The 27,089-nt window shown below is 33.3% G+C and overlaps 3 protein-coding genes and 1 pseudogene across 4 annotated transcripts; all 4 read right to left on the bottom strand.

The window, feature by feature from the left end:
* Positions 1–448: 448 nt before the first annotated feature.
* LOC114179643 (transcription factor bHLH71-like) lies at positions 449–2,657 on the bottom strand. Its single transcript, XM_028066057.1, has 3 exons — positions 1,828–2,657; positions 984–1,394; positions 449–831 (listed from the first exon to the last, which is right to left on the bottom strand). Exons 1-3 carry the CDS (start codon positions 2,224–2,226, stop codon positions 733–735), a joined length of 909 nt encoding a protein of 302 aa, XP_027921858.1. The 5' UTR covers positions 2,227–2,657; the 3' UTR covers positions 449–732.
* Positions 2,658–3,913: 1,256 nt separating this feature from the next.
* On the bottom strand, positions 3,914–8,815 carry LOC114179642 (uncharacterized protein At4g17910). Of its 2 annotated transcripts, XM_028066054.1 has the most exons (16): positions 8,618–8,815; positions 8,465–8,528; positions 8,337–8,382; positions 7,737–7,858; positions 7,487–7,560; positions 7,282–7,357; positions 7,109–7,198; positions 6,352–6,425; positions 5,968–6,055; positions 5,371–5,497; positions 5,187–5,291; positions 4,939–5,065; positions 4,771–4,822; positions 4,638–4,682; positions 4,231–4,329; positions 3,914–4,141 (listed from the first exon to the last, which is right to left on the bottom strand). In XM_028066054.1, exons 1-16 carry the CDS (start codon positions 8,671–8,673, stop codon positions 3,989–3,991), a joined length of 1,398 nt encoding a protein of 465 aa, XP_027921855.1. In that variant the 5' UTR covers positions 8,674–8,815; the 3' UTR covers positions 3,914–3,988. The 2 variants fall into 2 exon arrangements, with proteins under 2 accessions (XP_027921855.1, XP_027921856.1); XM_028066055.1 differs by lacking the exon at positions 8,618–8,815 and having other exon boundaries at positions 7,820–7,858; positions 8,465–8,534.
* A 1,497-nt stretch (positions 8,816–10,312) lies between these two features.
* Positions 10,313–12,547, bottom strand: LOC114175405 (annotated as a pseudogene).
* A 9,910-nt stretch (positions 12,548–22,457) lies between these two features.
* On the bottom strand, positions 22,458–26,068 carry LOC114177613 (RING-H2 finger protein ATL29). The gene is made up of 2 exons (XM_028063031.1): positions 23,036–26,068; positions 22,458–22,848 (listed from the first exon to the last, which is right to left on the bottom strand). The coding sequence occupies exon 1, from the start codon at positions 25,762–25,764 to the stop codon at positions 24,820–24,822; it is 945 nt and encodes a 314-aa protein (XP_027918832.1). The 5' UTR covers positions 25,765–26,068; the 3' UTR covers positions 22,458–22,848; positions 23,036–24,819.
* Positions 26,069–27,089: the final 1,021 nt, after the last annotated feature.

Genomic DNA, 27,089 nt, shown 5'->3' with positions numbered 1-27,089 from the left:
TTAATTATCAATGTTCCTAAGTAATGTTCGTAATGAGGGTAACCACGAACCCCACTTGCAAGTTACAACCTCACGTAAATCCAAAATGATTGTCTATAAAACTAACCTCACATACATTTGCATTATATTATCTTGTGGCAAATATGGCTCCATAAGTCTTACAGGTTCACTATCTCTCATCCATAACTGAAAAAAGAACAAAATTTATAAATGTAGCCACGGCACCAACATGGGCTAATTTTGTTTTCTTTTACCTTCCCCTTATATAGGATAGACTCTTCTTTAAGTGTGTTGACACTCAAATGCATTTTCGTCCAAACAAGTATTAATCCACGACTGTGCGTGATCGTTCTAAAGTAGAAACATGATGGTGAAAGTTTGGCTCGTGTTTGCCTAAAATAATTTGGTTAAGCATTCAAAAGGATCGATCCCTTAGTAACATAAGAGATGTTTCAAAAATAAACAGTAAAATTTTGTCATGAAGATAAACTGTATCAACATTTTTTTCATTAGTCTGTCGAAACTTTGTGAAAATTATTCCCGATCAAGTTGTACTTGAAGAAGCAACCTAAAAAAACATCATCTACTGCGACTATGTTTTAGCATGAACACATCAGTTGGACATAAAACAAAAACAAAAACTACAGCAATCGGCATATATTCCTTTTTCTCTCTCTTGAGAAGGGTGATTTGGTCGTTTCACTAAAATCTCGTGCTCCCATATGAACCTGATCAACAGCAAAGCAAAGCCTCATCTTCGATTCTTGCAAGCAAATGATGAACTGCCGATGCAATACCATCTACCGAACCAAGTTGGAATCCTTCTTCAACCTACATAAAAAAAATGCTAATATTTCAGCTAAGCAATCTCTCGAAACTTTCAGGACATTATACAAGGCATCATGATTTTATAACTGAAAGAATATGGAGTTGAGGAAGGTGGAAAATGGAAGACAGTAGTGAATGAATAGTTAATGACATACCTTAGCACTGATGGAATAGAAGACCAAAGGGTCTATGGTGGTGACATTAAGATGTAGGACAGTGAGGTAGAGAGTTTGGAAACCAGATACTAACTTGGTTAGTTGGACGGGGCTTTTCCTAGTGAGAATTCGAAGATTTGCATGGGTCTCGATTAGAGTGACCTCGATATCAGCTATGGCAGCTTTGGTCTTGGATGTGTATTTGTTAGGACTCTGGGACCATGTGTACTGAGGATACAAAAAAAATTGTGCAAAAGGGGGTTGCATGAGTTTGGAAATGGCCGTATTTTCATTGGTTTGCACCGCTTCTTGCTGCAAAAGTTGCAGCTTTCTTGCTTCCAGTGTTTGCAGGAGGTGCTCCAGCTCCTTCACAAACTCTATGGCACCACCCACTATAGAGGCCTGGTCACCCTAAAACATCAAAATTTCATCTTCAAAAAGTTAGTTGCATTTAGCACGACTTTAGTTTATACATAAAGTAAGTACATGGAGTGACCTAAGTGCAGAAAATGTTATATTTCGAAGTTTCAATTATTTGGCAGCACTAGTAGCGGATTACAATTTAGGCACAGTACTGCTTCTTTTGATTCACCTTACAGTGAGAAGTCAAAAAAGCAGTGTAAAGAACATTATCTTTGATTCTGCATAGTTTAGATTATTGGGTTTAGTTTTTAGCTTTGTCCTGCTTAGCATTATCGATAAAAGAGAATCTCGTCATCTCTACTATAATGGGACCATAACATAGTAGTGATTTTGAGAAAAATCCCAACTACATTTGTTATGAGAAAGAAAGAGGAACTAGATAGAGACTGAAAAAGAAAAAAACAAGAAAGAAAAAACAAACCCTCTGGACGTAGGACTCAGGCATGAGTGAACGAAGAACAGCAAGATGCTCATTCATCTGCTTTCGGCGGTTTCTTTCCACTGTAATGTGAGTGATTCTTTGTGTCTCGGCCTCTTCCTTGTTTTTGCAAACCCTTGGCCTTCTTCTCCTCTTCTTCCTACCTTGCACCCCCGCCACATTCTGCTTCCTGCTGCCGATGGCTTCTGGTGGCTCGCTGGCTTGGCGCTTTCGGGTCCTCATTGAGCTATCATTCAATGAAGGGTTGTGTTCCTGACAGTTCACAAAACTTTCCAAGAAACTAGTCTCTGAAGAGTCATGGCTGCTAAATGGAGTTGCAGAGATAGTGTCGTAGACGATGAAGTTGGAAAACTCGTTGGATGGAAGAGTTTCTAAAGCCATTGTTATTCTCTATTGAACTGAAGTTCCCTACTTGGTGAGAAAAGTAAGTGACGACCAAAGGTTTCATGCGTTTCTCATAGACATGAGAGGCATATATAGAAAATCTCACTAACTTGGTTGAGGCAGTTTGAGTGACAGAGGAAGAGGAAGCTGAGAGTTAAATATGGGAGAATGAGTTAATTTAGATTAGAGGATACGCAGCACGTGAGAAGGGCAGAAAAGGTGTTGTGCTTTTCAGGAATCAGAAAGGTGTAGTAAAAGGAAACAGGCTCCTCACACATCCATGCTTTGGTTTCCTTCCCAATTTCATAGATGCTGTCAAAGACTGGCACAGCTTATGCCAATGAAGAGTAGAGTGGGGGACCCAAATCTATATAGAAATAAGCATAAAAACAACAGAACAAGCTGTGCAATAGCTACCCATCACATTCAAATCTGTGTTGGGCTTTGCAGGAAATGAATGCCTCACGCACCCGAGATTCCTATATAAATAATTTCGACATAGACTATGCATGTATTTGACAATCCACCGGTACAACATTCTACATGTCAAACCCATACCAACCTTGTGTTGTAGACCAAAATCTTATGGTACATATTATTATTCCAGGTTACGGACTAAACAGTATCTAAAATCGTTGTGTAGTTAGATCTTCATCATTATATTCTACAAAATTATTACTTACCTAAAAAACCATTTTAACGTCATCTATAAATCATTCTATGAAAATAGTGTTTGCTATAACTTAATTTCTTATAAAGCAAACGCATTCGTTATTAATTACTTGTATTGTACAATGGGGCTACACTGGATGTCATACGGTATACAAAAAGTGAGAATGTCCAGGACCACCACGAGAAACTTGGCAAGGAATATCTTTCATGTCGCCCCTCTTTCAAATACAGGAATTATAAAGTTGTAGACGTAAGTGCATAAAACTAAGCAAGGCTTAGGACGCAGAAGTTTATAGTTTATGACAATTACCACAATATTAATATCCTTGTGGCCATAGTCTAGACCTCGATGTGCATGTTTTTGTAAAGATCAGAACTTTAGCCATATGCGCTGATGAGGACACACGAAAGGACAGAGGTGGAGCTAGGAGCGTGGTCCAAGTTGTCAGAGTCTGCTGCATTAACCATGTGACTGTAAGCTACCCTTCTCGAAAAAGTACATCATCTGCAGGTCCACATCACATAGGCTACATTCAAATCCCCAGAAGTCAGTTTCAACCTTTCTTTTTCCATTGTATATACTGTCTAGGAAGATTTATGCATCATTTTACCACACTATTTCACTGTGCAATCATGTATAAAAACTACCAAGGGTTTGCCAAATCAAGATGCATGAAAATGAAGCATGGGAACACAAAAGCATCCAAGTATGAGTTGTAGGTTGCATTTGCTCAGTGGTCAATTGGTATCTATGCCGAGATACCATACAATTGCATGTGCAGGAAAATGGCTATCCTTTTTTCGGGTCAACTAAATGGCCGTCAGTAAGTGCCATAAAGATCACCTTTGTCCAGTCTTCGTCATTTCGTCATTTATAGAGTACATATGCATTCCTAAATCTTATGCTTGTTAACCCAGACCGAGTTCAACGGCAGTAGAATTTTCATAGTGTATACCTTTACAAATAAACCACAACTGCCGCATGATTTTTATAAAAAAAATCAATTGATGATTAAAAGAAAGAATTCTTATTTGAAAATAAATAATAACACTAATAGAACAGACTAGAGCATAGCAATTGACTGCTTCACCAAAATTTTAATTTAATACCAAAATAATCTAGAATACCAATTACAATTGATAAAATATAAGCATAGACCAACAAGATAATAAGGGCTTTGATTGATGACGCAGACAGGGTATCGACAGACAAGTTTACCAACCCTGTGAGAATATTTGCCTGCACAAAATTGTCCAGAAAAATTATAACTGATGATGTCTAGAGAGAGAAAGCATAATGTTTGTAAGCAAGGAATATCTTGTTTTCACCAGTAGAAATGTAGCCAGTAAGTTCCGACTGAACGCTTCTTCTAGTACTGAAGTTTTCCTTCCAGGAACAAGATCAGCCAGCATTAGAACTGATAACAACTGAAAAATGGGTAAATATTCAGATTAAATTGCTAAATCCGTGATTAGATTTCAAATTAAAAAAATACAATGTCAACTATAACTCAAAAATACTTTGCTGTGGAATTAGAAATTGAGACACCATAAGCTGCATTTGATATAAACTAGATAAAAAAATTTAATTGCATAAATAAAATTCATACGCACTACCAACCACGATAGAACCTAAAAAATTTTAAAATGTAGCAACTGCAATACAAACTACAAAGTCAATATGTCCTATCATATGTTAGACACCGATCCATATAATAGAACTCAGTAAGAATGACCTGTAGATTGTCAGCCAATACCATAGTAACATATGGAAGGTTGCACTGCACAAAAACATCAACAGTTAGTTTCCAGCATTGGTGTTAAAGAATGCCACCTCTAATTAAGAAACTGCAATATAGCCCGACATACTGTTCTCCGTGAAACTCTTTCAACATGCCTGTCCAGTAGTACAGTTAATAACCTGACATGGGCATAAAAAAAAAGGAATAAGCTTAAAGCTATAGGCAGAATAAACACATCTAGGATCAAAACAAGATTGCTTAGTGCAGGATAAACAGGTTTTGGATCAAGCTTTACCAAAACAGTATGGAGAGAGCCCAAACCCTCATCCGTACCCATCTGCTACTTCTAAATCCAGAGGAATGGCTCCCAAAGATAAGAGAGTTTCCTATATAAACACCCAGAAGATACATACCCCAGTATCCTGGAGACAATAACATTGCTTAACCAACTTTTATACATAAAAAATAAAACGGCTAGATGTACTAGTCAACAAAATGATAGCCTTAAAATCAAGACTGAACAATGTGGGGTGCAATTCTCACCAAATATGCTAAAAATTCCCTCCTTGTTTTGACTTAAAATATCCACTCCTCTTTCATCAGAAAGTAAGTAATGGTTTAAACCTTGCACCAAGCAGAACTGGTACCCTTGGAAACAGAAATTAAACTATATAAGAAAATCAGATTTCAAAGACAAAGCGTAAGAATAATGCAAATAAAAATGTACCTACTAGTAGAAGTGAACCAATAACTCCACAATATTGAGGAGAAATATTAATAAAAGAAGTAAGGATTGACACAGCAGCAAGTGTGAAGAAGAAATTCCAATGAACACCATATTCACCGACATGTACCTATAAAAAGGAAAATTGAGAATGTTTTCACTCTTGGATTAGAAAATTATTACTCAAAAACAATAATGAAAACCACAAAATGATTACCGCCTACCTTAAGAAATTAGATTCTATAAATAGGTCAGAACACATACAAACACCAGTCATAATCTTAATTAAAGATAGGAGGAAATGAAACAATCCTGCATACTGCAATCAATAACATTAAATTTCATTTAGAGGTCACGTTTCCAGAAAAAACTTTACCACCCACATTCCACGGCCTTCCAAGTTTTCAGGCTTATGGGCTAACAAAAACCCTAGGATTTGACATAAGTCATACTATCTAAAAGATTATTATCCATAATCTTCATTTCATGCATCAAAAACATATAGGTGACTAGCCTTGTTAAAGCTTTAGATATGCAAGACAAGTTAATCCATTTGAGTTGTCACAGATCATTCTAAGAATACCAATGAAAAAGTCTCACCTGATAATCCACACCAGTTGTTGTAACAAGACGGAGAAATCCTAATAGAATCAGTGGACTAGTTGAAACTACTGCAGTCTTCCAGCTTCTGTAGCATTAGAAAAGATGACATAATCAGGGAAATACAGAGTGCCTATATCTGAGCAAGAATATTTAAAAAAACACCAATGTTATTATAGACCAGATAAATAGAATGAGAAAAGGAGAAACTTAGTTTTAAGAGATTGTCATTGTCAGCAAGGTTCATTTTGTTCACATTGCTTCAGTCATTATTATGATTGTCAGAGAAGTTCTCTAAGTCATTCAAGTATCACACTAAAAAACAAATTTACATCTTACAAACAAAAACTAATTTCCAATGGGTCATAGCAATAAATGACTCACACTAATGCAATATTCCGTGCTTGCCGAGAAACTAGTGAATTTGCTAAAACAAATGCTCCAACTCCAAGATCCATCTAGAATACAAAATAATCTCAAATCATAACAGAGAAATCAAATTATTGAAGATACTGAGTGTTAGAAATATTGTGAAACAAAAATTTAGGGGTCAAGACGACAATAAAATAAATAGCTGAACTGAGAGAGAGAGAGATCAAAATTTACAACTTAATGTAATCCGGATGAGAATTAATTTATATGTTGAATTAAAAAGCCCATTTTCTCCAACTCCACACCCACACAAACTCTGAATCTACTCTAGCCATAAATCACCCAGGTGATAAGTAATATAGTAACATATTACCATTATAAGGGAGGAAAAGAAATCCTCCTCAATCGAACAAAATACACATAATTTGTTTGGATAAAGTTCTCTATAAGAACTTATAGGAGAGGAAAATAAAAAGACCAAAAAAACTGGGTTTCTCCGATAAGCTAAATTCAACTTATGTACTTCAGCTTTTGAAGATGTGCGAGAAGTGTTGGGCTAGGAAGTATAAGAATCATCTTAAATGAAATCTCTTTTCCTGTATTCTTATTTGTAAAACATTTGTTTCATTGTCATAGAATCATATCAGAATTGCAGAAGAATCATACCAAACTTCCATAGGTTAAACGAAATCTCTTTTCCTGTATTCTTATTTGTAAAACATTTGTTTCATTCTCAAAGAATTATATTAGAATTGCAGAAGAATCATACCAAACTTGTTCCATAGGTTTCAGTCTTCGCATATCTTCTAGGAAATATTTTGAAGTCAACAGCCAAGATGCACAGGAATGTTATAATCATCTGCCAAAAATAACTTCAATCAACATGAAAGCAAAAAGACAATCAGAGCAACGGGATAAAGAATTCTATATGGCACTTCATACCACAAGAACCCGGTAAGAAGTCACGTATGCCCTAAGAGAATTGGGTTCTCCTTCAAAAGAAGATGAGCCACCAGACCTGCAGTTATGTGTACAGAATCAGCCATTATCTACTTTGGTTCATTTGAAACTTTCGGCCTTAATTTTCTGTTTCATAAAAAAAATAATATCCCTTAAGAAAGTTACCCATACAAGATTGCAAAATTACCTCTTGGTTGAAATAAATAGTAATGTCAAGATAGTCAACGAACATGCAATGATATAGGTCCAGTTTGCAAGTACCTATCAGCAAGTTCATTGTAGTAATTACAAAATAAACAATGAGGGGAACTTGCAAAAAGGTTTGTTACTACAGAGTAGAGCTACACATAAACAAGCTGTCACAACTTTCAAGCCACAAGTTTTCAATTTGTTGGAAAAACATCAGATGCTATTGGTGCTAGGGAGGGAGCACTTACGGTGAAGAATAAAAGCATAGGAACAACAATAACAAGAAAGTCCAGAGTCAATGTGGCTAAGTATGATTTGAAATTCCTTTTACCAGAAGGTGCATCGTCATTTTTCTTCTTCAGGGAGGCACCTATAATTAATAAAAATAAAAAAGAAAATCAAGCAATTAGTACGAATATAATAACGAGCTTGCATTGAAGCAAACAACAGAAACATAGACCAGAGATTATAAAAACATAAAGATATATAATACCATTTGGGTCCTTAAAAGGTGTATACCAGTGTTAAATTGATCTTTGAAGCTAAGAAAAATCTATGTAAGTCCTGAAATTTCTAGGCGTAGAAGTCCATAAACTTGACCATTTATTATCATTCTGAACACTGAACATATGTTAACATTATACTTCTCTTTTCTAATTCTAGACTAAAGTGTCATGCGGATTAATTGTACTTTACGAGACTTCGTTTAATTTTCATATTTTCAAACACTAATGAGACAGCCTTATACACTAACAGTAACCCAAGTTCTGCCCCCAAAATATAACTATTAAGAAAAAGAGAATATACAAATTTAAAATTTTTAAATTGAAGTGTTGTAAGGAACTGACCGGCAATGGAAATGGACGAGATGGAGTGACGAATAAGAACCAGAACCTGTAATGGGAGCACAAAACAACCACGACGGCGTCACATTGAAGCTGGTATGAATGGGCATGCAAATGGGAGAGTCACTCACCGGAACAGACACTGTAAGTGCCACGATTTCGGGCATAGAAGATCCGGTCAAGTTGCTGACAAATCTGCGAAATTGAGAGAAAGGAAATACGAGATCAGAGGTGAAAAATCGAGTATTATTGTTACAGGTGAGAAAGGTAAAGAAAAGAGTAACTGTTCTTTGAGATGCTTGTTGGGGTTGAGGGAGGGTTTAGTCATAGGAAGATCCATCGATGAAATCCGACGGAGAATCACACCAACTGAGAACGGAACTGGGGAACAGTAATCACACTACCTCCCCTCAGAGACCCATTCGTTCGGCCGTTTCTTTCTTGCTTCAGTCCGGTTCGGCTCAACCTATTAGGGGTCGGTAATTCAGTAGGTCTGTTAATTAAATGCGTTGATTTACCGTTCACTTATTTAAAAAAATTAAATTAAAATTTAAACAAATTTCAATAAAATTCAAATACAATATAAAAGGACGTTAAATACAAACTATATAAAAATACTAATGTGTTGATTAAAAAAAATAATCTAACCTGACGTAAATATAAAACTCAACATAATAAAAAATATTTGTATAATAATTTATTTACGGGTTGGTGAACCAATCTGACTCACCACAAGTTCAACTTAAGTCAGATTTTAAGTAGACCGGATAAAAAATAAACATGTATACCAAATCAAAAATAAACTCAAACTAAAATTTGTAAAAAAAATTTCAACTCAATCCAACCCGAACCCGTGGTAGACTCGCGGATTCCAACCCCAAGAATTTTTTATTTTTATTTTACAAAGGTAATAAACTCAATTAAAAGTAACAATTTTGAAATTTAAAGAATAAAATAAGATAATAATTTATAGAAATAAAAGTGGTATATATATATATATATATATATATATATATATATATATAAAAGCAGACTAAAAAATAATTATTTTCACTAATAATTGTAGATATATTAAATTTTATTTTATTTATTTTATTCTTTTCGATACTTACCGTTACTGATTAAAAATTAAAGATAAAATTGTAAAATTAAAAATTACAACAATTTGAATATCACATATACATGTGCGTGATATAGTCTTACTACATTAATAGAAAATCTTTTTAAGCAATTATCTTCTTATATAATTGATTGTCTTCATCCATTTATAGTGTATTTGGTTATGCTTTAGAGAATATTTAGAGAATAGAATGTGTGATTGAATCGATCATTGATGGAGATTGTTGATTCTCTTTAAACGTGAATTTTTGACATTCAAAATAATTTTGAAACTAAATATACAATGATTCTATGGTAAAAAAATTAATTCTACGTCAAAATGAAGCGAAACCAAGCACACACTTATGTTCGTCTCAACTCTCATTATCATGTCATCTTCATCTCTTTTAGTCATGACACCTTACCTTTTCACCTCCAACAACTGCCTTTCTCAATGTAGGTCCACAAAAACATCCTCCACGAGTAGCAACTTCTTTCAAACGAAACTTCACAAACCACAACTTACTTGCATTTCGCAAAAACAACAACCAACTTTGTCAAGGAAAAGCAAAAGTGTGAAGCTCTACCAGGTGCATTCACTAGTATTTGATGGAGTTTTCAAATGCTTATTTACCATGGTCAAAAGATTTTTTCAAGAATCTCTACATGCATGAACAATATCCAAACCATGAATATCTCTCATGCATAGTGTAAATTGAAAGATATTTTTGTTTTCTTAAGCAGTGACAGATCTTGACCAACATCATTGGGGGAGCCAAAATAATACATCCAAAATTTATATATTTAATTATTGTCACTAATACAATAAAAATGAATACATAACTTAGTATAACGATAACTAAAAAAGAAATCACACATATCTAAAAGATTGTCATTCGTTCCTTCAGATCCCTGAACTCATCAATAATTGAATCAGACCTAAAAATTTCAGCTATTTCTTTTTCAGTGTAAATAATCATATTGTCAGCAAGAAATTCATCTTCCATTTTATTCTGCAATGTTGTTTTGATAATCTTCATTGTAGAAAATGATATTTCTGTTGTAGCTATAGAGACAGGAAGAGTTAAAATAAGAGGAATTAAACGATCAATCAAGTAGAATGTCCTTGACTTTCCTATTCTTGCCAAAGATTGACATAATTCAAGCATGGTTGATAAATTCTTCAAATGTGGATGGTTAGGAGCATCAATAATAAAATGGCGAAGTTGAAATTTTAAACTAATCTTCTCTTGCTCACTAAAATCTAAAGTATAATATTTGTTCACAAGAGTGTATATATCCTCAATGTTATTAGCTTTATAAGCATCCTTAGGAACTAAAGCATTGCTTAGAGTTAAAAGTTCCATTGTTTACTCACTAAACCTGTCATTTAATTATTGCAACTGCTTGTCCACTGTAACAAGAAATATGTTCACCCTAAAATGATGTTCCTTAGTGACTTGATCTTTTTTATATCGAGAATGACCATGACGTGCAACATAAGTAGAATTAAAATCAGGAATATCAATGTCATGTTGTTCACAAAAGAATACCACACATTTCAATAGATTTTGCCAACCATCCTCCCTCAACTTTTGAATCAAAATTTTAGTAGAACAAACCAATTGCATAGCATTCAGTATATCCTCATATTGTTTCTGCAAAGCTTGGCAAAGACCGACAATAATTCTCATAATCTTTTTCATCATGTGTAAAATTAATATGAACTCAAATGAAGACAACATATTAAATGCAGCATCAGCATCAGCATCACCCCTTTGAGAATAAGTTGATCAATCAACAATAATTTTTTGAAGAACCAGACAAGATGCATTATATAGCTTCATCATACTACAAATGGAATAAAAATGCAAGCTCCAACGAGTATCACCAACTCGTTTTAAAGTGTCAATTTGATTTTTTCCTTTACCAATTTCAAGTTCACCCATTTCTAACAAGTGAGTTATTCCATCTAATTCAACAGTTTTTAACTCATCATGACGTTTACTAGAGGAACACACAACATTTACAATAAAAGCCAAATTTGAAAAAAGTTGATGAAATGGAATAACCTCTCTTGAAGCAACCACCAAAGCAAGTTGTAGTCTATAAGCAAAACAATGCATATAATAAGCATAAGGATTATCATTGAGAAATAATGCTTGCAATCCATTCCACTCTCCCCTCATATTACTAGCATCATCATACCCTTGACCGCAGATATTGGAAACATCAAGATTATGCCTAGAGAGAACGACACTCAATTCTTGTTTTAAAGTGGCGATTGTTGTATCCTCAACATGCACAATATCAAAAAATCGTTCTTTTACATTACCATCCTTATCTACAAACCTCAAAACAATAGCCATTTGATCTTTTTTTGATTTATCATGTGCTTCACCAACAATTATGCAAAATTTAGAATCTTCAATTTCTTCTCGAATGTGACTTCTTACTTTTCTAAAGAAAATGTGCAAGATTTCTTTCTAAATATGATGAGAAGTATACTTAGGATTATACGGAGCATTTTCTAACACAACTTGTGCCACTTTATCATTATATGATGCTAGAAGTTTAATCAGTTCAAGAAAGTTACCTCTATTACTTGACTCTGGTGTTTCCTCGTGGCCTCTAAATGCACAAGCTTGAAATGCTAGCCAACGAATCGTGTCAATAGAGGTTTTGAGCCGTAAACGATTCTTGTAGACTTGCTCTGAACTTTGAATATTTATAATGTTATTAATGTGCATAGATTGATTCAACAAGTCTTCAGAAGCTTTCATTGCATTATTATGCGGTAAGCAAGGACTATCTCCAATGTGGTTGAGAAATGCACATCTTTTTCCTACATTAACCTTTTTCCATGATCTAAAACCTTGTTTAGTAAACACATCTTACCCAAAACAACCATCTGGCTTTGAACTAAATAGATGACATGCCAAACAATAAGTTTCATCATTAGCCAGAGAATACTCTAGTCAAGAAGGAAACATTTTAAACCAATTAGATTGAATTCTCGTTAGATGTTTTTCCTTAGAATAAGGATAGTTTTCAAGTTGAATTTGATATGGACCCCATTTTAAATAAGCTCTTCGAATCTCATCTCTTTGGTTCATTAGATATTCTCATATTTGAAGACGTTTTCCTAGATCACATTCCAAAAAATTAATATGAAACTCCTCACCTATAATCCTTTGAACCTTAAAAAGGGACTCCTCTGATTGAACAATTGGATCATTAGTATCATGTTTCAGAATATTTGGAAGAGGATCACTTCTAAAAAATGAATATATTCTTTTATTCTTTATCTATATACCTATTTAAAAAAAAGACTAAAAAATAATTTATCATAATCTAATAAAAAATTGAGAGATATAAATACCAAAAGAAAATTCGACGATAATCAAACCACACTTAAAATCCAATTATAAAAAACACACAGTACAATCCTTTTTTTCTTCTATGTTCATAAAATAAAAAATTAATATAAAAGAGACTCATTAAATAAATTATTAAACTAATATTTCACAATCAAGTAAGACAAAAGAGAATTACCTTCTTTATTTCTTCGAGAATGGAAGACAAAAATTGAGAGATGAAAGCAAAAATAATTTTTCTTTTTCTTTTCAGAAACAAAAGAAAATAGGTAAGAATGGAAGATGAGAACAATTTGTAAAAAACTCAAGGCATAGACATATAATAGAACCACAATTAAAATATGGTTATAAAAAACACATAGTATAATATTTGTTCTTCTATGTTCATAAAATAAATAAAAAAATATAAAAGAGGCTCATTAAATAAATTATTGAATTAATATTTCACCATCAAGTGAAATGAAAGAATTACCTTATTCTTTACTTCCTCGACAATGGAAAAGAACAAAAGAGAAATAAGAGAAAAAATAATAGATTTTTTTTTCTTCAAAAAGAAAAGAAAACAGATGAAAATGAATTATGAGAACAATTTATGAGAAACACAAACTATAATGAAAACAAATAATAAAAAATATCTTGATAAATCTTTTTAATCTTTATTTTTTATTATATTTTATTTTATATTTTATTATTTATTAGCATTAATTATTATGTTTATAAAAGAAATAAAATATTTGATTTAATATCTATAATAAAAAAGGCTTAAATATACATTCGGTCCCTATTTTTATTGATTTTATTCAATTTGGTCCCTATTTTCGTTTTATGTTCAATTAAGGTCCTCATTGTCGTCAAATTGTGGTCAATTTGGTCCTTTTCACTAACGGTGTTTAAATAGTTAACGTTTTTGAACAGTACATGCCATGTGTCAGCTCCTGATTTTTTTTTTAATTTTTTTTAATTTTTTTTAATTTTTTAATTTATTTTTTTAATTTTTTTTAATTTCAAAAAAAGTGTCCACGTGTCAAGTCACAATTGTGCCATGTGTCAATGCTAGTGCCATGTGTCAGTTTGTAGTTGTATTATTTATTTTTGTTCAATTTAGTCCCAATATTCGTTATTTTTGTTCAATTCAGTCCCTATATTCGTTATTTTTGTTTAATTTAGTCCCAAATTTTGTTAAAAAAAACCATTTAATTTTTAAAATTGACATTATTATTAGTTATTTTTTAAATTTAATTATAAATTATAATATTTAATTATTAATTGACTATAATTCTTAGATTCAATTGTTAAATAGAATATAATTATTTAAATATTATTAAAATATAATTATTAAAATTTTAAAAATATATATTAACATTTGTAAAATTCACATTTAAATTTAAAATATTTAATATTTTTTTGCATTTTAGATATTAAAATCTAAAATATTTTATATGTAAATGTTAATTTTACAAATATTAGTTTATTTTTCTAAAATATTTTGAATATTTAAAATATTTATATATATATATATATATATATATATATATATCAATTTTAAAAATATTTTAGAATATAAATATTAAAAAAATAATTATATTCTTATAATATTTTAAATAATTATATTCTATTTAGCAATTAAATATAAGAATTTATTCAATTTATAATTATATTTAATAATTTATAATTGAATTTAAAAAATAATAAATTCAAAGGTTAATTTTAGAAAAGATATTAATATAATTTGTATAAAAGATATTAAATTTAGTGTCAATTTGAAAGGGACAAAATTGATTTATTTTAACAAAAAATGGGACTAAATTGAACAAAAATAACGAATATAGGGACTAAATTGAACAAAAAAAATAATACTACCACAAACTGCACATGGTACTAGCATTGACACGTGGCACAATTGTGACTTGAAATCACACACAAGATCATGGGAAGGAAAAAAATGAAAAGAAGAGAAGAGAATAACAAAGCATAAAAGAGAAGGTTAGGGAAACCATCCACTACATCTAACCTCCATTTCTTGTTCATCCTTTTATTTATATTTCATATTATTCAACTCCATGAATGACTAAATCTTCTTTTGTTGGCGTTAGATGTAGTCATCAAATTCTCTTGTATATTTTTATTATATTTATATACAATGTTGTATTACTCTTTTTCATTTACGTTTAATCTTTATGTTTATTATTTATTGTGGCTTGATCAACCATAAACCAGTTGAAGTTTATAAGAGGTTGAAAAATCCTTTGAGTTCTTAAACTAAGATAAGACAATCAATAAATCATTTTTCTGGAGATGAAAAATGACTTATTGATCGTCTTTAAGTCCTCAACCTTTATGCGAATTTATTTTATTGAGTTGACAATAAATTGTAATTTAATAAGATAACTTTTCATGATAAGAATTAATGATAAAGTAAAGAAAAATCTCCATTTTCAAAATTAATGAAACAAGAGATTGAGGTGGTAAATTATAATCCTAGCAATATCTATATCATATATTTCTATCCAACTAGATTTCTCATTTGAAAAATACCAAAATATTGTAGTGTTTAGTTTTAACTTCTTTTAAGTTTTATTATATAATCTCACTTCATGCTTTGTATTTTATGTCTTGTAGTATAAAGCTATTGTGGTTTACACCAAGTCATTGTGAATTTGACACCCTTACTTTTAAAATTATTGTCGACAATGGTACACTTGTCAGAAAGTCAACAAGATAAATTTTATTGAAGTTACCCTAAAACCTCATCCCCAAATATCATTTGTGATTGGAAGGTTGTGTAAGTCTCATTTCAACTTCTAAAGTAGTTGGTCACTATGATTCGAGAGTTGTATCAAATTAACGTAGCTAAACCTCATCATTAAGTATAGCTTGAAATTAGAGGATTGTGTATCATTTAGTATGATGCTTATCTATAAAGCCTTTGGAAGTTTTATACCAATTCATAATATTTAAAAGTATATTCAAACTACAAGACAACACTAAGGACATGTAAGATAAGAGAAGTTTGAAGTAATTTCTTAAAGGAAAATGATTTTTTGACTACTAAATTTTGACAACTTTCTCTTACAATCTTAGGTGTCATCTTTTAAGTGGTTTTTCATTTTTTCTTTTTCTCATTTTCAATATTCAAAAATCACTTAAAAGATGACACCCCATGTTGTAAGAGAAAGTTGTCAAAATTTAGTAGTCAAAATATCATTTTCTTTTCTTAAATATAGATGTAAGTTGAAACAGTTTCCTAAAAAGTAGTGATATCTTAAAGAAGAAAAAGATAAGACTTCAACACTTCACCCTGAAAAGGTGGTTAGCAAATTAAGGATTTAAAAAGACCAAAACTTATAATGGTTAGCAAACAAATGAATGTTTTATCTTAAGTCTTGGAAGTCATTCACAGGCTTAAGCTAGAACAAAAGCAAACACCATGAGTGATCAAATTGTAGTTCGATTGTAATCTTCGACATATTTGAAGCCACAATCATACAATAGTTTGGAATCTTGCTACAACAATGTAATCATACCAACTTTCAAAAAGGATATTGTGAAACAAACAAAAGTATGGTAGTTGGTGTTGTTCCTCCTTGTCCATATTGAGAAGTAAATCATTTTCATCTTCTAAGTAACTTCGCTTAGACATATCTTTACAAATTATTGAAATGAAGTTTTACTTTTATTTTTTTTATCATAAAATAACATATAACAGTTATAAAAAAGGAACATTGAAAGGTTCTAACTTGGAAAAAACTAGACATCTTAACTTCCATAAAACGATACGAAGCAGGACACATGAAACCATATAATAAAATCTACAAATGGAGTTTTTTGTAATGATAAGGTTGAGTTATTAAATTTTTTCATTTTTTTTAAGTTGAAATTGTAGAGGATAAAATGTAAAGAGGCAGTTCTTTCACCAAAATGGTGTAGTTTTGCACTATATTTACGAAAATAGAAATTTTTTTAAAAATATGAATTTTAATAAGTCATCCTTGAGTAAAATGACTTCACTAGAAGAAATCCTGTTGCATGCACACAATTTCACTTTAAAAATGAATTTTTGGGTCATAAAAATTGTAGCCTTTTTTTTTTCTCGAAGGTTATGGTTATCTATTTCAACCATAGTCTATCCCCTTTATCCATTTCTAAATATATTTTGAATGGTATTTTAGGCGATTATATACAAAAACAGTAGTTTATAGCTCTCTTTGAAAATGGTTATAGGTGACAGTTATCTGATGGAACCATAGTCTATTATGTATTATATGTTATAGTTTATAACTCTTCATTTTTTTAATACGTTTGAATATACAATAGTTTATAAAGTGTAGTTTAATATCAAAATTAATTGTAGTCATATCCATTTGTTGCACTACTGTAATAAAAAAATATAAGTTAAAGTGAAGAAATTGTATTTTTTACATACAATTTATATAGTAAAAATATTGAAAAGTTAAAAGTTGTAAATAATATAAAATTGAAAGTCGGGATCTGAAGAAAAAATTGTAAATCATATAAGGAGCGCATGATTTACTAAAATCGTGCTAATGATACATGTTTGCTCACAACTTCTTTTAATGAAGTTGTATTATCGAACACAACTTATCTAAAATTCGTAATTTTTTTAAATTTGTCCATTTTTGTAAATGTTGTTGAAAACTACACTGTAATGGTAAAATACAGTAAAAGGTTGATTATATAGTTAACAATAAATTGGTTTAGTTGCAAGTGAAGATTTAATCTGGAAGGGTTGATTATAAGCCACAAGGATGAAAGAGCTAGCATAAGAACATTATTTTTAATGGTGGTAATTGCAGAAATAACATAGTACATAAAATAATACATATAATTTTAACATGTAAATTAAAAAAAGAGTTTCTACATTATTAAATAATTTTTATAATATATTATACTAAATTTATAATAAATATTTACAATATATGGAATATGCTCAAAATATGCATATAAATATAAAAGTAATTTAAATTATGGCATAAAAATATTTCAATAATTGGTGAAAGAGATGAAACCAAGATTATATACACATAAAAAATGGTCATTTGAAATGATTGAAAAAACAATTTTTGATTCCTCGTAATAATAGATAATATTTAAAAATACACATAAAATCAAAGGAGAAACAAATATTTAAAATATTTAATTATATAGTGAAACAATATCTAAATTATGTAGTTATTTGTTATAATGGTACATGTTACTCGAATTCTCTAAATATAAAAAATTTTTGTCAAGCAAGTGTTAAAAAACAAAAATATTAGAAAAGTCCTACTAACCTTCAATTAATTATTAGTGAAAGAATTACAAGAGAGTCCAAATGAAGTTTGGAACTTCTTCATAGCAGCTTAACCCATATTAGACTGCATGGTTCCTCATAGTTGAAACGTAGGGGGAAGAAAACCAGCAAGGTGCTTGGTAGAAGAACGTGATAACAGAATGGTGATTAGAAAGAGCAAAAGCATAGAAAAAGATCTCTTATTACTGGTGTAAGTGAAAGACGGATACAGATCGATATCGTTTTAGAGGTACGAAGTTCCTTATATACATAGAAGACAAAAAGAAGTAACTGTAGAATAGAAAAACAGAAAAACTGTTTTAAAACATATTAACAGATTTTAACATATTCTAAGACCCCCCCGCAAGCTGGCAATATATATTAAGATTGCCAAGCTTGGAGTTGAGCTGAGTGAAGAGTTCAGGAGGAAGAGCCTTTGTCATAATGTCGGCAAGTTGATGATTGGTTCTGACAGGAAGGAGTTTGACCAAGCCTTGGTGAATCTTTTCTCTTATAGTGTGGCAATCGATCTCTATGTGCTTAGTATGCTCATGGAAAACAGGGTTATTGGCAATTTTGATGGCAGAAGTGTTGTCGCAGTAAATGGTTGCAGATTGTGCCATTGTGATATTCAGATCGTGCAACATATGAGTAAGCCACTGAACTTCACATACAGTTTGTGCTAGAGCCCGATATTCTGCTTCAGAGGAGCTCCTAGATATGGTGGCCTGTTTCTTTGATTTCCATGCTATGAGGGTGTTCCCTAGATAGACCAGAAAGCCTGTTACCGATCGTCGTGTGTCGGTGCACCCAGCCCAGTCAGAATCACTATAGGATTTGAGATGAATATCACTCTTTGCATCAAGAAAGATCCCTTGTCCGATGGACCCCTTTAGATAACGAAGGATTCTGAACACCGCTTGATGATGATCCATAGTTGGTGCAGAGACATATTGACTAAGATGGTTGACAGCATAAGTGATGTCGGGTCTTATGTTGGTCAAGTAGATAAGTTTCCCAATGAGTCTACGATAGGTTGTGGGATCAGGAAGGGCTTCACCATCTGCATGATACTTGACAGAGAAATTCATAGGAATGCTCACAGGAGAGCAATTTAACATGCCAGTTTCAGATAACAAGTCGATGGTGTATTTTCTTTGAGAAAGAATTATTCCTTTATTGCCTCGGGCAATTTCAAAGCCAAGAAAGTAGTTCAGATTTCCCAAGTTCTTCAGTTTAAAACGTTGATCAAGTAAAGCAGTTATACGATGGGTATTTTCCACATTATATCCTGTGACAATTATGTCATCAACATAAACTAAGAGAAGTGTGATTTTACCTTGATTATTATGAATGAATAAGGAGTGGTCAGCATATGATTGTTTAAAATTGTGACTAAGAAGAAAAGATGATAGCTGAGCATACCACTGACGGCTAGCTTGTCGGAGGCTATGTAGAGATTTGTGTAAAAGGCATACCTGCTGAGGATCTGTTTTCGTCATTCCAGGAGGCATATCCATATATATATATATATATATATATATATATATATATATATATATATATATATAGTTTCATCTAACTCTCCGTGCAAGAACGCATTATTGACGTCAAGCTGGATCAATTGCCAATTTTTAATGGCAGCCACAACAAGTATCATGCGTACTGTTGTAAGTCTGGCCACAGGCGCAAAGGTGTCATGAAAGTCCATTCCTTCGAGTTGAGTGAATCCTTTTGCGACTAAGCGGGCTTTATATCTCTCTATAGAACCATCAACTTTATGTTTCAACTTGTAGACCCATTTACAACCTATAGAAGAGCAGTTGGTAGGGAGCTTGACTAACGTCCATGTCTTGTTTTGTTCAAGAGCTTTTAACTCCGTATCCATGGCATTTCTCCAATTAGAGTCTTGAACAGCTTCGTTGAAGGATTTTGGCTCACTGTGACTATCAATGTTGAGAGTGACCTATTGGAAATGAGAAGATAACCTAGATAGAGAAACATATGATTGAATGGGATATTTTGAAGACTTGACACAGGCTAAATCTGTATGATAATCTTTCAAATATGCAGGAATATTTTTAGTTCTGTGAGATCTTCTATGACTAATGTCAAAAGTACTAGATTGTTCAGGGTTGTTAACTTGGGTAATGATTTCAGAATGTGCAGACGTGTTAATTTGTTCACTGATATCAGATTGCTCAACACCAACAGTATCACTATATGCATTATCGGGCTGATCAAAAGTAGAGTTGTATGATTGATTAACAAACAAGCATATATCAGTTTTGCTAACAGTAGAATCATCAATGTTAATGCAGCTAGGAAAAACATCTTCATAGAACAAGACATTACAAGACACTTTGATATCATGATGTTTCAAATCAAACACTATGTACCCTTTTGTATTAGTTGGGAAACCAAGAAAAATGCCAGGTTTTGCACGAGGATCAAACTTAGAACGTTTAGCAGATATAGTTTGCATAAAACACAAACATCCAAACACTTTAAGATTTTTAAAATTATAAGAATCACCATGTAATTTTTCATAGGGGGTGGAATTTTGGAGGAAAGGAGTAGGGGTTATATTAATCAAGAAAGCAGCATGAGTGAGTGCATAAGACCAAAAATGTGTTGATATTTTAGATTGAAAAAGTAAAGCCCTAGTTACATTGAGCAAGTGTTGGTGCTTTCTCTCGGCAATCCCATTCTGTTCGGGAGTCTCTACACAGCTGGTTTGGTGTATAATGCCCTTAGAGCTAAAGAACTCATCCATTTTAAATTCATGGCCATTGTCACTCCTAATCACTTTCACTTTGGTTTCAAACTGATTTTCAACAAAGTTAATGAAATTAGTGAGATGTGTTCTGGTTTCAGATTTATTATGCATGAGATATATCCAAGAGTACCTACTAAAATCATCAATGACAGTTAAGAAGTAGCGATGACCATGTAAAGAAGGAGTGGGTGCAAGACCCCATATGTCAACATGGATGAGATTGAAACATTTATCAGCACGAGATTGACTATTGGAAAAAGAAAGTTTCTTTTGTTTTACCATATGGCATACATCACAGTGTTCATTTCTGATATCTATATAATCATGTTTACTTTTCAAGATGTGTAACCTTTAATCAGATAAGTGGCCTAGCCTTCTGTGCCACGTATTACTACAAGCAGAATTAACAGAATTCTTGGAGTCAGACAAAATGTATAGTCCTTCATGAAAGCTAACTGAACCAATCATCTTTTTGCTCACTTGGTCCTGAATGAGGCAGCCAGAGTTAGTGAAAACAACATGTACTTGAGAATCTACTACTAATTTTGAAATAGATATCAGGTTATAGTTGAAATCGGGTATAAAGAGAACATTATGCAGCATAATACCATTATTCAACTTGATATCTCCTTTGTGAGTGGCACTAATACAAGTACCATTGGGAAGGTTTATTTTGACATGATTAATCCTTTTATATGAAGTAAAAGAATCAAGGTTTATGGCAACATGATCTGTAGCCCCTGAATCTATAATCCATTTCTCATTATTATGAAAGAAACTACGACAATTAAAGATATTACCTGGCTCAATGTTAAGACTTTGGCAAGTGTACCAAGTCGTGCAAGTAGTAACCGGTAAGACCGGGATATCGTTTCCCAAGAGACTCGTGTATACTAATTAATTGCGTAATTAGTGACTAATTTAAACTAACGAATAAATCCATATTTTGAGTTTTAATGTATGAAATTAAACTTTGCATAAATAATTAAAATTGAGCTTTGGAAGTTAAAGGCACTTAGTGAGTGGAAAAGATTAGAAATGATATGACTTGATATTGCCGGGGTTAGAATTCACCAACTATGCTCTCATGCAACTACAATTTAACATCCTCTTCATTAATATGCTAATGCCAACCCACAATATTACTCAAACCCTAATTCCTTAATAGATTGAGCCTAAATTTCCTTATTAAAAGTCAATTCCTTGAACTCTTAATAAGCAAATTTGCTTTATGCACAAAGGTTTTAATGCAACCCATGGGTCAAGCCCCATTCCTAGGTACAAGCTCCATTGAGTTTTCTTATTTCAAATCTAGGTTTCAAAAGATGTTTCCACACCCAATGAACCAAAAATCATGCAAGAGATGGCTAAATCAATGCAAGCTTTAAGTGAAGAAATAAGAAGACTAGCAATTAATGAAAGAGTCATATATATAATCAAAACATTTGCATTTACACAAGAGTTTCGTGGCTACATCTAACCCCAACAAAAATGGGTTTAGCTCTCCATTGCCATGGAGAGCTCAAGCTTAAAAATGGAAGAGATGGAAGAGAAAGAGATACAAAGAGGAAGATGGAGCTGTTCCCACAAGCCCTAGCACTCCTCCAAGCTCTCCAAAATGTGTTCTTCGTGCCTCCAAAATGCCAAAGATAAGTTTCCTTCCGCGAAAACAGAAGAAAAAGGGTCACTTGACACATCAGCGAAAACAGGCGCCTGGCGGAAGGGTCTCACCGCCAGGCGCAAGCCACCAAACAGGGGGCAAGTCTTGCCGCTACCGCCCGGCGGTGTCCAGTTACCGCCAGGCGGTTCGTAACAGAGGCGCCTGTCTGGCGCTTGGTTGGCGCTTGACTGGCGGTCTGTTCCGCCTGGCGCTTGCTTCGTGTCGCCAAGCGCTTCCTGTTGACATTTTCCTTCTTCTCCTTGCTATTTCGGGTCACTCATTAATCTGGATTTTTGGACAAAGCTTCCCATCTACAAAAAGGACACAAAAAATGGGGATTAGTGGTATATTTAGATAAATGTAACCCAAAATGTATTTATTTACAAAAGTAAGGTAAAATTGAGGATTAAGTAGGTTAAAAGCTTTGGAAGAGATGATTTTGCTAATGAAATATAGCTTGTTAACATTATCACTCAACAGTGTTAGAGGAGATGCTACCAACGTGACTTTGTTTATGAGTGGTGTTGTCAGAATCACCCTCAGGTTTGATTAAAGCCATCAAAGCTTGATACTGTTGTTGAGTAAATTTCACCTCCTGGTCATCTTCATCATTCTTGGGTTCGTTGGATTTGGCTTTAGTAGTGAAGGTTTTATGACCGGTAGGTGGGAATCCATGCTTCCTATAACAAACATCCACAATGTGGCCATTTTTACCACAATGGGTGCAGACACGCTTTCCCCCTTTATTATTAGGAAACCCATTCTTTTTGTAACAAACGGATTCAACATGACCGCTTTTCCCGCAAAAGGAGCATGTGGTTGCTGAATTATTTGCAGCGGCCACAATTTTATTCTCTTGATTACCAATCATATGATTCCCGAGCAATTGTCTTTCTTGCTACATCACATAGGAAAAAATTTTCGAAATAGGAGGTAAAGGATCCATTAATAGAACGTGAGATTTGATATTACCGTACTGCTCATTCAAGCCTCTCAGAAACTGCATCGCACGATCCTCAGATTTCCTCTGGATGACTAATTTTGAAACCTTGCAAAGGTCTTTGCAGCTACAAATGGGATCCGGACGAAAGTTCTCAAGTTCATCCCAGATGACCCTTAATTTTGTGAAATAATCACTAACAGTTTGGTCCCCTTGTTTTAACTGTGACGCGTCTGATTAAAGGTCGAAATGCGGAGTAGATCATCTTGAAAGAACCGAACCTTGAGATCTTTCCATATTTCTTCAGCATTCTCAATCCACAGAATAGATTGCCTAATTTGAGGTGAAACAGAGTGCACAAGCCAAGAAACTACCATATTATTGCATCTTATCCAGGCATTATGTGAAGGATCACCTTTTTCTGGTTCTGTAGCGACCCCGTTTATGAACTGTAGTTTGTTCTTGGCACTCAAAGCTGTTAACATAGACCAGCTCCATGAATGGTAATTTCCAGGATCTAATACTGGCAACACAAGAGCAATCGCTGGACTTTCTCCAGGATGTAGGTAAAGATGACTTTCACTGGTGATAGACATTTTTTCAGAAATCTCTTCTTTAGTCATAGTGATGAAAGAAGGAAGATAAAATCGTGAAAGAAAAAAAAGGAAAGAACAGCAAGACAGATGAAAGAATCAGAGTAAGCAAACCGGGCGCAGCAGAGCTCTTCAATCGAAGAGCTCTGATACCATATTAGACTGCATGGTTCCTCATAGCTAAAACGTAGAGGGAAGAAAACCAGCAAGGTACTTGGTAGAAGAACGTGATAGCAGAATGGTGATCAGAAAGAGCAAAAGCATAGAAAAAGATCTCTTATTACCGGTGTAAGTGAAAGACGGATACAGATCGATATCGTTTTAGAGGGACGAAGTTCCTTATATACAGAGAAGATAAAAAGAAGTAACTGTAGAATAGAAAAACAAAAAAAACTGTTTTAAAACAGATTAACAGATTTTAACAGATTGTAAGAACCCATGACGAGACTTTCACAAGGTATAGTGTGAAACAAACAACAGTATGGTTTCCCTTCATATCCATGGAGGAAGTTAAGTTATTTCACTGAAATGGCTCCCAACTTTGCAAAAACCAGACATCCTAGTTTTGGTCAAAGATAGAGCAGAAACACATGAAAACCTTCCAACTCAATAAATATATGGCTTACCATAATGCACAATGTACCTATATCTACTCTACAACAAACCATTTACCTCAAACTATCGCATTCTATCTCAGATTACATATGCAGCAAACAGAAGAGAAAACTCTAAATTTTAAGATGCAGTGTTCAAGATCTCTGAGTATGAGTTGGGGAGGAGGAGCAACAGGGTGATGGGGGTTGAACAAACCCACAATTACTGCAAGGTACAGGAGGAGCATCAAGCTTGGTCATATCCTTAAAACTCGCACAGCTCCTCGAAGAATTATGCTTGCCGTTCACTCTCAAAACATGCTCCGGCAATCTCAACGTGTACTTGTCATCATAGTCCTTTCCCTCATCAACCCCCTCCCCTCTAATCATAACTATGGAGTGCCCCGTGGAATGCGACCGTACAAACATCTGTTCCTCGTGTTCATCGACCACCTCGTCATGTTCCAGTCCACGACCACGTTCAGGTTCATGTTGTTCGTGTTGTTCATGTTGATGTTGATGTTGTTGTTGTTGTTGTTGTTCGTGGTTGCCATCACAAACATGTTGAGGAACTTCTTCTTCTCTGACATCAACGCGTATCTCGCCGCTGTGCGAGGAAACGACGACGTCGCCGGGTTTGAGAGGTTGGTCGAGGTCTCGGCGACAAACGGGGCAGGTTTTGTGAGAGCAGAGCCAGAGGTCGATGCAGTCCTGGTGGAAGACATGGCAGCAGAGGGTCAAGAGGCGGAGCAAGCTGTCATCCTCAAACTCCACCAAACAGATGGCGCATTCCAAGCTGTACTTCTGATCCTTCCGGAGCTCCTTCACGGAGGAGTAGGGGAAGGTGGGGAAGACCTCCAGCAACGAAGGGTCAAGGCCTCTCGGAGGAGATCTATGGGGCGTGAGACGAATGATGGAACCCGAAGCGGTGCGTTGAAAGGCCCAGGTTTGGACCACGCTGGAGAAACAGTATTTGCACAAGTAAACGATGCTGAACGCCACGAAGCACACCACCAGCACACCCAGCGTGAAGGCGATCAGCGCTGGTGGGGTGTTGTACGGCGGCGCCACCGGCGCCGGGTCGTACTCCAGCGAAGACATTGCCCGGAGGAGGAGAGGGTGGTTGAGTTCGCCGGAGAGTGGGTTATTCCGGGCCTTCTGTTCTTGGTCGTTTGCATGGATGAGAGAAGTTGGAGACCATGCAAGGCCTGGAAAACGAACTTTCCGATCGTAAGGTAAGGGCTCAGATATTTTTTTGTTTTCGCTGTTTGATTTTTTTTGTTCTTTTTTTTTTTTTTTGAAGGACAAAATCTAAATGGAGAATAAATGAATGAGTGGTTTTAGTTTTGTAGGAGAAGATACGCAGAGGTGATGAGAGAAGGTGGAAAGGGTTGGTTTTGAGCGAGTCCTTATGAGAAGGACGAAAGGACTAGTGTCCGAACATCATTTCCTCTTTACTTATAGACATAAGCAAAATAAAACAAATGATAATTATTTTATATGATTCAGGAAATAATTTTTTACTTATTGTAATGCTGAATGTATTTAACAGTATTTTTTTAATGAGTTCTTAAATACAGGAGAATTAGAAGTCCTAGATATCCTCCGTGTGAGATTTTTTTTATTTTTCTATACATGTAACTGATATAAAAAAAATATATTTATTAAAATCAAACCAAATCAGCTGGGACTCAGTGGATATAGAGGCTGATGTTGATTCCACAAATAAATTCAATACGGTTTGACTTCATTGGGTCAATAAAAAAACTCAGTGGCCTATTTTCTCCTCTGTTTTTCAACATATATATTCCTTTGAATTTATTTATGAAATTTTATTATTACATTTTTGTTTATGGTTTTATGTTGCTATTAAAAAATTATTTTGAATATTAGTTATTTTATTACAATGATGTTTTAAAAATTGAATAATGGAATCATGATGTCTTAAATTTTATTTATTAGTTCATTTATTAATATTTCATTATAATATAAAATGAAATTTTAGATTAAAGTTATTAAATTATGTTATATATATTAATAAAATAAAACCTTTTAGTAAAATTCAATAAAAAATATTCTGAATTTATAAATTAGGTCAACCAATCCATAAGAAATTCAAAGAGTCAAATTACTAATCCATCGATTTAATATACCCACCATCGATTTTCACAACACTAGCGACGAATATTTTGCTAGCAATAAATTCACATTAAAAATTGCTAGGTTAACTGTCACTATAAAAATTATTTTTAATGAATAATTTGATATATATTTTTCATTTTTCCATAATAAAATAATTAGTAGTACCTCTTTATATCTTTTAAATACATTAAAAAAAGGCTAGAAATAAAAGAGAAAACAAATTGATATCAAGTATACCATTTTACTTTAAATTATAAAAATTTGTAAAGAAAACATTGATAATC

The sequence above is a fragment of the Vigna unguiculata genome, chromosome 3 (genome assembly GCF_004118075.2).
Source record: "Vigna unguiculata cultivar IT97K-499-35 chromosome 3, ASM411807v1, whole genome shotgun sequence".
NCBI lineage: Eukaryota > Viridiplantae > Streptophyta > Magnoliopsida > Fabales > Fabaceae > Vigna > Vigna unguiculata.
This window is presented reverse-complemented; position numbering and strand designations above follow the sequence as displayed.